The 11628-nt window shown below is 42.7% G+C and overlaps 1 protein-coding gene across 1 annotated transcript; it reads left to right on the top strand.

Moving 5' to 3' along the window:
* Nucleotides 1–9001: 9001 nt before the first annotated feature.
* Nucleotides 9002–11276, top strand: LOC141040842 (uncharacterized). Its single transcript, XM_073506959.1, has 4 exons — nucleotides 9002–9433; nucleotides 9532–9600; nucleotides 9714–9943; nucleotides 10106–11276. The coding sequence occupies exons 1-4, from the start codon at nucleotides 9002–9004 to the stop codon at nucleotides 11274–11276; spliced, it is 1902 nt and encodes a 633-aa protein (XP_073363060.1).
* The last annotated feature ends 352 nt before the right edge of the window (nucleotides 11277–11628 follow it).

Genomic DNA, 11628 nt, shown 5'->3' with positions numbered 1-11628 from the left:
GGGGGCTAAGTTTCTAAATTTCCTCGCATTTGAGACAAGTGCGCCCTGAAGACATGGTTCCCCCCTTCCTCTCTACCTCCATTTCCCCATTCGTACTCCGTGGGCACCAAAACACCCTCTCCACCCTAGGCTCCTCCGTCCGCCACACCATCCACCGTCGTCCTCCTCCACCATGCCGGAGCTGATACCCCGACGCCGTCGTCCATTACAAGAGATCGACCTCTCTCATCCACGGCTTCAGACCGGGATCCTTACATCCCGTCCTCTCGCTTCATCCCCGTCGTTGTCCACCTTGTCGGTGCCGCTCCTACGACCGTCTCGTCCACCACGCCCTGCCGCCACCGTCTACCCTCCTAGATCTGCTTCCACGCCGCCGACAGCCATCGCTACCGCAGCACCGTCAAATTCTCAGCAGATGCATACACGGCGCCGCACCAGAGGCGGTACTCTTTCGTATCTGCTCAACTTATTTATCGCAACAAGAAAATAGATCGCCACTGCTTTACTCTGATTTCTTGTCCATCACTTACTTGCTAGTTGAAATCAAACATTGGTTGCAAATTTGCCTTTGTCCAGTTTGAACCTTCAGATCCGCCATGGCACGCTCGACACTATACTCCCGATGCTTATGGTTTTCCCCTTTTATATTCCACAATAGTTAAATCATAGTAGACTAAATTTCAAAATTGGGTCAGTCGATTTTTCAGAGCTCGCCGGAGTTCGCCGATGCGAACGAAGGGGCTCGGGTGGGGACGGTGGTTGTGGGGTGGAGGAGGAACACAGGCGGTGGGGGCCGGTGGTCCGGCCGGCGGCCCGTGCGGTGTTCTGTATGGGAAGAATCAGAGACGAGGAAGAAGAAGGGTTAGGGGACGTAGGATCTTCATCCAACCGCCTGAAATGGTCGACTGACCCAAATGACAAAAGTCACGCGACTTGCATGCAGACATGCCTTTATAATCAGTACCATCATCGTACCTGCTTAGCACTGCTCCTGAATGCATCAAGCTAAACAACGTGCCACTCATAATTCCAAACTTGTTGCTCAAGTATGAATTTGATATGATGCTGATATTACTAAAACAGCTAACATTTAATTGGTCAGCTAATGTTCCTACTTTACTTTCAAAAAGCACGTGCACCACATATGGAGAGACAGCAGGGAGTTACTTTCTTAATGCGCTCTGCTTCATCATGTGTGGGCACTGCGCAACGAACATTTTATTATCCAAAATCTGCTTGCTCGTCTTTAGCATGTTCCTCTTTCGTTCTTCTTTAATAAGTGCTCTCTCCGTTCCTAAATACAAGTCTTTGTATAGATTCCACCATGGACTACATATGGAGCAAAATGAGTGAATCTACACTCTAAAATGTATCTGGATACATCTGTATGTGATCCATAGTGGAATTCTCTACCAAGACTTATATTTTGGAACGGAGGGAGTATGATAGTAGTACAGTATGTTTCTTGTAGTGAAGATGAGCAGGGACATTTGTAGTGTAGAGGTCTATACGGTCGGTTGTGATGCACACTTTGAACTCTTCGGCCCTCTTTGATTCATAGGATTTTGTAAACATGGGAATAGGATTTGTAGTTGCCTGCCCACTTGAATCCTATAAGAATAGCAAGGAAATGCGGGGAGCTGTGTCACCTTTGAGAGTTACACTGATATTAACAGTACCGCACCTTCGGTTGAAGAGAGCTAGTATCCGAAGCCTTTCTAGCCGTACCGGCAATACTAGCACATATATTCCAGCAAGTTCCACTTTGCTGATTTTACTCTGATGCTTACGGTTTTCCCGTTATATCTACACTATGATCTGTGTAGCTGCTTTGTGTCGCACTAGCAGCAGTCCACTCTTGAAGCTAAACACTGCAATGACTTACAAAATTGGCACCAAGGCATTGAGTGCCATTCTGGATGCAATGAAACTCATACGCTCCCCACCTGTTGATTCTTGTTCAGAATATGATCCTAATGACTATTCTAACCTCGAGGAGTCCAAGGAAGATGGACTGTCCTGTTCACCCATCAAGGTGCATGTTCTAATTTGGCAAGGTTTTATTGATTGCGCGTATCTTGCATATGTTGTCTTGCATTTCTTGTACTTTGTTGCACCGCCATCTGCTTAGTTTACTCATCATATATGTCGAGATGCCATGCCCATCCATCATCAATACATATTCCATCTATCATCATACCATGTGTTTTCCACTCAAATGCTGTTCTTGTGCATCCGACATCAAAAAGGAAGAGGGTTATTGCCGAACCTAAAGGAGCACCTGCAAAGCCTTGAAAAACGTGGTTGTGCCGGAGAAATCAGACAGCACCCCACTTATATTGGCTGTACAACCAGTGACACAAAACGTAGGACCGACTCCAGCAGACTGTACCCATACTTCACTGGCCACACCACTAGCCCCACCACACATGACCTGCACTCCAGCAAAAGGTATGCCGATTTCAGCTGCCATAGCACCAACCGTACCACAGAAAAATCCCACTCCAGCAAAAAGTACAGCAAGTCCACCGGCCAAAGACCTATCCCAATTGCAGAGACGGCAAATTCCTGCAGATTGGAACCCCATTCCAGTTATTCCCAGTTTAAAAGACAATGCTTTCAATGTTGTTAGGGACTACATGCATATATTCCCATCATGGGAAGATTATAGTGAAGACAAACACCATTTTCACATCTTCCTGTCCCACTTACGTGTAAGTGCTATTATTCATGGTGATTATTTTCCTGTTTTCTGCTGATTGAACACATCAATGATTTACATTACATTGTTGTAAGTAGGCGAGGGTCAATCTGGAAAAGCTTGCTTGCGCTTTTCAAGGAAGCATTGCAGCAGTATCGGTGTTACCTGAGGAAATCACACTTTGATGGCAAGTCTATAAACGAATTTCTGGTGAAGTCTCCTGTGCTAAATTTAGAAGACATTGAATGGAAAAACCTTGTTATGCACTGGTCTCGTTCCGAGGATGAGGTATTGTCTATGATATCGCATGACAATTTGAACTTCTACTTTTCCACATGTGCCTTACGGATCTTTTTTGCAGGAAATCTGCTCGAAAAAGAATTCCAGTTTGAAAAGACTGACAGGATATCGCAAATATGCTGCCCGCTGCTTTGCTCTTGTTAGTACCTGTTGTTCTGTATCACTGTACTTGCATACATACCTGGTTCATTATGTGACAGCAGTATGCATGATAGCTTGCTTATCAATTGTTCGCTCCAAATTATCTGATCTGTATGAATGGTTACATTAGTGTAGAATATATCCAATGCCAATGAAATTTTATAGCTCTGCATTGTTCTTGTAAGTACATGCTGTCCTTTATCAGTGTACTTATATTGACAGGTAGTTGTTCATGTACCATCACTCTGCAGCTTATTTTCCTTTGCCCTCCATTTTCTACACATAAGATCTATATTTACTCTTACCATAAGGTTGGATAACACCGATGGTACTGAAGAAGTTTAGCTCTGCATTGCTCTTGGTTGTAACTTTTGCCTGTATCGATGTACTTACATTTATAGCTACGTCGTTATGTAGCATCACTCTTCATCTTATCTTAAATATTCTCCATTTTTTCTTATATTGTCACATCTATATTTACTCTTAACAAAATGTAGAATAAAGGCAATGCTTATGAAGAAGATTCTGTGGTAAACTTCTTGAATTGCCCCCCCCCATCAACATGGACCAGGGCTTTATAGAGCCTGCCTTCACCTATAATGTAAGTTTGTCCTTCTCAAGCCTTCAAACTTTGTTGTGTATATTTGGTTAGGCATGACTGCAACAGCTGTTTATTTTTTGTGTTTGCATCAAATTGCATGTTTAAAGTTTATTATGTACTAGTTCATAAACAAAAGTTTGTCCTTCTCAATTTAAGTTTTCAGTGGTACAACCAAGTTCCTTCTTCATACCATGTGAATTAAACTATACAGAGCAAGTGATCTAATTTTGCCAATATGAAATGGGATAAATTGAAAGCACATTAACCATTGATACGTATGAGTTCTTCATCTGTAATCCAGTGGTGTCATGAAGGTGCCAACTCCTTCACAATGTCATTCACTGCCATGTCTTGACATGAACAATACCATATTGTGTTAATGCTATTTTAAACTGTGTCACTTTATTCGTCAGTAAGAAATGTGATGAATTGTTAGCACTGATACTTATATGTGCAAAACCTATCAGCTGTCTGCTTGTTTATCTTTCAGAGTGAGGAGGATATAAGTGTCAAACAAGTGCAGTCTCATCAGCTTGCTCAGCAGCTTGCGCTGCAGCTTCCGAGCAGGGCTAACCTTTCTTGAACTCTATTGAAGTGCTGTCGGTTTTGTATATTATTTTGTCGGCGTGTTTAATTGCATTGGTGGCGATCTTTGATGCCCAGTGTATGTAATCTGCTGTCTGCTTGTGCTTTATTATCATAATGGCGAACTTTGATGCCCAGTGGATGTAATATGCCATAATTTCTTTATTGTATAGTCTAGGTTTTTTTCTTGTTCATGATGCTGTAGTTATTTTAATGTATATATATCTTGTCTTCGCAGTAAACCGGCCAAACCGTAAAATTACGGTACATAATCGGTCCGTCATGCAAATCACTATGTACGATCCGCATCATGGGCCCCGTCATCTTCGTCCGTTAACAGGCCTAAATGTAAACTGGCCCACTAGTAGATTCGGGCCTTTAATAGGCCGAGTAAACCGCCGGCCCTATTTCCCCAAGAAAACTCAATGGGCTTTTAGGAGGCTGAAAAGTAGGTTGGGCCTGAAACGTGCCAAACAGCTCACGGGCCGGCAGCAGGCCGAAATAGACCCCGGCCCATGATTGTGCCAATCAAATCATGGGCTTATAACATGCCAAAATTGGCTCGGTCCTTGTTTGGCCCAATCAGATTATCGTCTGTGAGCAGGCCGGATGCAAACGGGGTCGTAGTTAAGCCCAACTATATGACGGGCTTTTAACAGGCCGAAATATATATAGGGCCGAAATGTTAAATGGGACTTTAACAGGCCGAAACTAATATCAGGCCAAATTACTAAATTGGCCTTTATCAAGTGGGCCCAAAAGCATAGCATCCAGTTGACGGGCCGAATCTGATATGGGCCATAATTTAGCCCAAAGCCTCTCAAAGGGCTGGACCTGATCTGGGCCATAATTTGGCCCAGAATGTGGTAGGCTTTCAACGGGTCGGATCTCATATGGGCCTTTATTAGGCCTGGAACATGGCAGACTGTTAATGGACCGGATCAAATATGGGCCGATATTTGGCCCAAAACATGGCAGCCTGTTAATGGGCCGGCCTACTAGTGTCATCAAAATCTTTTGGGCCTTCAGCTAGGCCGACCCATTATGGTCGGCGAAATCTCATGGGCCTTTAGCTGGGCCGGCCCATTATGGTCCGCAAAATATTGTGGGCCTTTAGCTGGGCCGACCCATTATTGTCCGCAAAATCTCGCGGGCCTTTAGCTGGGCCGGCCCATTACGGTCCGCAAAATCTTGTGGGCCTATAGTCGGGCAGGCCCATTATGGCCCGCAAAATCTCGTGGGCCTTTTGCTGGGCCGGCCCATTATGGACCGCAAAATCTTGTGGGCCTTTAGTTGGGCCGGCCCATTTAAACTTTATGGTCCACTTTTGGGCCGGTCCACGTGTCAACATTGCATATGCGCATCTCGCCCATTGGATGAGTGACACCTGTGCCAACGGGGAGCTGACACGTGTTTCCTCCAGCCAATGATGATTTTACACGTGGAAAATCGCCATTGGTCCGGGCTGTTAACGGGTTATCGGATCCAAAACCAGACCCGATAGCTTAACGGCGACCCGTTACTGTGGATGCCACGTGTGGGTCACTCTTGACGAAAGCACTTCTGTGACGCGCGATTTTTCATCATGGAAGTGGACACTTCCGTGATGATAATTTTGGTAATGTCATGGAACACTTCTACGACAGCACAGGTATGACTATCTTGATTCTATGATAAAATCGTCATGGATGTACATGCATGACAGAAAACGTGACCTACTGTGACAAACACGTATCATCACGGAAGTGTATTTTTTTGTAGTGACACCGACTTAAATTGCCGCGCTGGCGGATGGCAGTGATACGTCCATTTTGTGTCATGCTTCAATATTGATATTTATTGCATTATGGGCTGTTATTACACATTATATCACAATACTTATGCCTTTTCTCTCTTATTTTATAAGGTTTACATGAAGAGGGAGAATGTCGGCAGTTGGAATTCTGGACTAGAAAAGGAGCAAATATTAGAGACCTATTATGCACAACTCCAAAAGTCCCAAAATTTCATGGAGAGTCATTTTGGAATTAATAAAAAATATTGGGCAAAGAAAGCACCATAGGGGGGCCACCAGCCATCCACAAGGGTGGGGGTGCGCCCCGTGCCTTGTGGGCCCCCTGTCAGGCCTCCGGTGCCCATCTTCTGCTATATGGTGTGTTTTGACCTGGAAAAAATTAGGAGGAAGCTTTCGGGACGAAGTGCCACTGTCTCGAGGCGGAACCTGGGAAGAACCAATCTTGGGCTCCGGCGGAGCTATTCTGCCGGGGAAACTTCCCTCTGGGAGGGGGAACTCGAAGCTATCATCATCACCAACGATCCTCTCATCGAGAGGGAATCAATCTCCATCAACATATTCACCAGCACCATCTCCTCTCAAACCCAATTTCATCTCTTGTATCCGATCTTTGTCTCAAAATCTCAGATTGGTACCTGTGGGGTGCTAGTAGTGTTGATTACTCCTTGTAGTTGATGCTAGTTGGTTTATTCGGCGGAAGATCATATGTTCAGATCCTTAATGATATTTAATACTCCTATGATTATGAACATGCACATGCTTTGTGAGTAGTTAAGTTTGTTCCCGAGGACATGGGAGAAGTCTTGTTATAAGTAATCATGTGAATTTGATATTCGTTCGATATTTTGATGAGATGTATGTTGTCTTTCCTCCAGTGGTGCCATGTGAACATCAACTACATGACACTTCACTATGATTTGGGCCTAGGGGAAGACATTGGGAAGTAATAAGTAGATGATGGGTTGCTAGAGTGACAGAAGCTTAAACCCTAGTTTATGCGTTGCTTCATAAGGGCCTGATTTGGATCCATATGTTTCATGTTATGGTTAGATTTATCTTAATTCTCCTTTCGTAGTTGCGGATGCTTGCGAGAGGGGTTAATCATAAGTGGGAGCCTTGTCCAAGGAAGGACAACACTCAAGCATCGGTCCACCCACATATAAAATTATCAAAGTAATGAATGCGAATCATATGAGCATGATGAAAACTAACTTGACAATAATTCCCTTGTGTCCTTGGGAGCGCTTTGCTTTATATAAGAGTTCGTCCAAGCTTGTCCTTTGCTACAAAAAGGATTGGGCCACCTTGCTGCACCTTGTTTACTTTAGTTACTTGTTACCCGTTACGAATTATCTCATCATACAACTATCTGTCGCCGATAATTTCAGTGCTTGTAGAGAATACCTTGCTGAAAACCGCTTGTCATTTCCTTCTGCTTCTCGTTGGGTTCGACACTCTTACTTGTTGAAAGAAATACGATAGATCCCCTATACTTGTGGGTCATCAAGACTCTTTTTTGGCGCCGTTGCCGGGGAGTGAAGAGCCTTTGGTAAGTGGAATTTGGTAAGGAAACATTTATATAGTGTGCTAAAATTTACTGTCACTTGTTACTATGGAAAATAATCCTTTGAGGGGCTTGTTCCGGGTATCTTCACCCTGACTGGAAGAGCAAAGAGTTTCTCCTCAACCTACTGAACCTACTGAAAATATTTATTATGAAATTCCTTCGGGTATGATAGAGAAACTGCTAGCTACTCCTTATGGAGGAGATGGAACATTACATCCTGATATGCACCTAATCTATGTGGATGAAGTTTGTGGATTATTTAAGCTTGTAGATTTGCCCGAGGATGTTGTCTAGAAGAAGGTATTCCCTTTATCTTTGAAGGGAAATGCATTGACATGGTATAGGCTATGTGATGATATTGGATCATGGAACTACAACTGATTGAAATTGGAATTTCATCAGAAGTTTTATCCTATGTATCCGGTTCATCGTGATCGGAATTATATATATATTTTTTGGCCTTGTGAAGGATAAAGTATCGCTCAAGCTGGGGGAGGCTTAAGTCAATGTTATATTCATGCCCCAATCATGAGCTCTCAAGAGAAATTATTGTTCAGATTTTTTATGCTCGACTTTCTCGTAATGATCGATCCATGCTCGATACTTCTTGTACTGGTTCTTTTATGAAGAAGGATATTGAATACAAATGGGATTTATTGGAAAGAATTAAATGTAACTCTGAAGATTGGGAACTCGACGAAGGTAAGGAGTCAGGTATAAACCTTAAGTCAGGTATAAACCTTAAGTTTGATTTTATGGACACCGATGCTTTTCTTGATTTTAGCACTAAATATGGACTGGACTATGAGATAGTAGCTTCTTTGTGCGAATCTTTCGCTACTCATGTTGATGTCCCTAAGGAGAAGTGGTTTAAATATCATCCTCCCATTGAAGTGAAAGTAGTAGAACCTATTAAAGTTGAAGAAGAAACTATTACTTATAATGTTGATCCTATTGTTCCTACTACTTATATTGAGAAACCACCTTTTCCTGTTAGAATAAAGGATCATGCTAAAACTTCAACTGTGGTTCGTAAGAGTTATACTAGAACAACTACACCCCCTAAAAAAATTAAAGTTGAACCTAGTATTGCTATGGTTAAAGATCTCTTGGTTAATAATATTGATAGGCATGCTATTTATTTCTGTGATGAAGCTGCTGGGCTTGCTAAACCTGATATTAAAGATAAACATAGACCTGTTGTTGGCATGCGTGTTGTTTCTGTTAAAATAGGAGATCATTGTTATCATGTCTTATGTGATGTGGGTGCTAGTGTGAGTGCAATACCTTATACCTTTTGAGAAGGAGGAAATGGACAAGATTGTCAAACATATGCCAGTTGATAAAGCTCTAGGTCCAGATGGTTTTAATGGTCTCTTCTTCAAAAGGTGCTGGCACATAATTTCTCAGGATTTTTATGATCTGGCACAGGCTTTCTTTGATGGTACTGCTCATCTGGAAAATATCAATGATTCATATATAACTTTGGTGCCTAAGAAGCCCTCCCCTGAAGAGGTGGGTGACTTCAGACCTATCTCTTTAACAGGAATGGGTGATAAGTTCCTATCTAAGATGGCAGCCAATAGGTTTCAAGAGGTGATTATGCAGTGTGTTCACAAGAACCAGTATGGTTTCATAAAAAGCAGAACAATTCAGGATTGTATTGGGTGGACTTTTGAGTATTTACACCAGTGCCCCCAGTCCAAGAGACCAATTGTGATTCTAAAGTTGGATTTTGAGAAGGTTTTTGATTCCCTTAAGCATGAGGCCATAGTGCAAATATTGAGATAAGGGCTTTAATGAGAAGTGGATTCTTTGGATGAAGCAACTTTTGTCCATAGGTACCTCATCTGTTCTGCTTAATGGAGTTCCTGGTAGGAAGTTCAAATGTAAAAAGTGTGTCAGACAGGGTGATCCAGTCTCTCCCCTCCTTTTTGTCCTAGCTGTTGATCTCCTGCAGACTGTAATCAATGACATGTTCAGAAGGGGCATTCTTCATGTACATATACCTTGTCATGACCAGGATTACCCTGTGATTCAGTATGCTGATGACACTTTAATTATCTTGCCTGCTGACAAGGACCAACTTATAGCTCTGAAGGACATGCTCAAGATCTTCTCTGTGTCCACTGGACTTGATGTGAACTACCACAAATCCTTTATTATTCCCATCAATGTGGACACTGTTGTCATGACTGAATTAGCTGCTGCATTTGGATGCCAGATTGGGAAAATGCCATTTACCTACCTTGGGTTACCAGTGGGAACTACAAGGCCTAAAATGGTGGATTTTATGCCATTGGTGGACTCCATGGAGAGGAGAATGATAGCTAGTTCCTCTTTTTTAAATCAGGGGGAAAGACTGCAGTTTCTAAACTCTGCCTTGTCTTCTATGCCCATTTTTTTCCTTTGCAGTTTGGTTGTTCCTGCTGGAATTCTAAAGCAATTGGAGAGAATCCAGAGACAATGCCTCTGGAGGAAGAATAGGGGTGAGCCTGCCCCTTCACTTGCTCCTTGGGACCTTATTTGCAGGCCAAAAAACAAGGGATGCCTTGGTATTCTTAATCTTGGTGTTCAGAATGTTGCACTTCTGCTCAAACATGCAAATAACTTTCTTAATAAAAAGGATCTCCCATGGGTGTCTTTAATTTGGGATACCTACTATCATGGCAGAGTACCCCAAGGAACTTCTGATTGTGGCTCTTTTTGGTGGAAGGATATATGCAAGGTCATGCAAAACTTTAGGGAGTGTGCTTGGGTTCAGATTAATGGAGGGGACACTGCCCTCATGTGCTCAGACAACTGGCAGCTTGATGATCAGGTGTCTAGCCTTCAATTCAGATTTCCCAGGCTCTTTTCCTATGTTAAGGACCCCTGCATCACTGTTAAAGAGTTCTTGGACTCTCAGGACATGTTCCAGCACTTCCACCTTCCTTTGTCCAGCCAGGCTTTTGATGACCTGACCACTCTCCAGTCTCTGTTGGGTGGCCACAATAGAACACCTGGGTCCAAGGATATTTGGTTTTGGAATGGCACTGCCAAGGGATACTCACCAAAGTTGTTTTACTCACATACTTTTGCATCAGAATCTTTCAACCCTTTGACAGCTTGGATCTGGAAGTCCTCCTGTACAATCAAAATCAAAGTATTCGCTTGGATGCTTATTATGGACAGGTTGAACACCAAGGACATGGTGGAAAGGAGGCATTGGCATTTGGAGGATGGAGTAAATTGTGTCCTTTGTCCTTTGCAGACTAGGGAAACAAGAGATCATCTGTTCTTTAATTGCATTTTTAGTGTCAGAGTTTGGAACTATCTGCAAATTGATTGGTCATCTGGTGACTCCATGGCTGATTTGGTTATCAATGCTAGCAGGAGTTTTAGGAAGCCCTTCTTCACTGAAGTGGTGTTTATTGCTTGCTGGAATATCTGGATTCTCAGGAACGCTAAGGTCTTCAGGCATGAGAGAGCTGGACTCAATAAATGGAGAACTGCATTCATCCATGATATTAGCTTAATGCAACATAGAGTGAAAGCTGCCTATAAGGATGATCTCCTTAGATGGATCTCATTTCTGCCACCTTGAGGCCAATATTCTGTAATTTTAACTTGTTTCTTCTCCTTCTTCCATTAGTTTAGTTTGATTACCTCTTGTATTCCCCCATAATACTTGTACTTGCTCTCTCTTTATCAATAAAGTTTTGATATGCTGTCGGGGGTTTCCCCTACAGTTCCCAGTCAAAAAAATACCTTATACCTTATACCAATAAATTATGAATGATATTGCACCTGCTGAGATAGAAGATATTGATGTTACTATTAAGCTTGCCAATGGAGATACTATTTCGCCAATTGGGATTCTTAGAGATGTTGAAGTCTTGTGTGGGAAGATAAAATACCCTACTAATTTTCTTGTTCTTGCTTCTCCACAAGATGAT

The sequence above is a fragment of the Aegilops tauschii genome, chromosome 2 (assembly GCF_002575655.3).
Source record: "Aegilops tauschii subsp. strangulata cultivar AL8/78 chromosome 2, Aet v6.0, whole genome shotgun sequence".
In the NCBI taxonomy this organism is placed as follows: domain Eukaryota; kingdom Viridiplantae; phylum Streptophyta; class Magnoliopsida; order Poales; family Poaceae; genus Aegilops; species Aegilops tauschii.
Note: the sequence above shows the minus strand (reverse complement) of the source record. Positions and strands in the feature narration are given on the sequence as shown.

Coding starts and splice junctions, on each gene's coding strand:
- LOC141040842 (XM_073506959.1), top strand. CDS start 9,002: ATGGACAAGATTGTCAAACATATGCCAGTTGATAAAGCTCTAGGTCCA. Junction 9,434..9,531: donor TAAAGTTGGATTTTGAGAAG/GTTTTTGATTCC, acceptor TTTTGTCCATAG/GTACCTCATCTGTTCTGCTT. Junction 9,601..9,713: donor TAAAAAGTGTGTCAGACAGG/GTGATCCAGTCT, acceptor TGTCATGACCAG/GATTACCCTGTGATTCAGTA.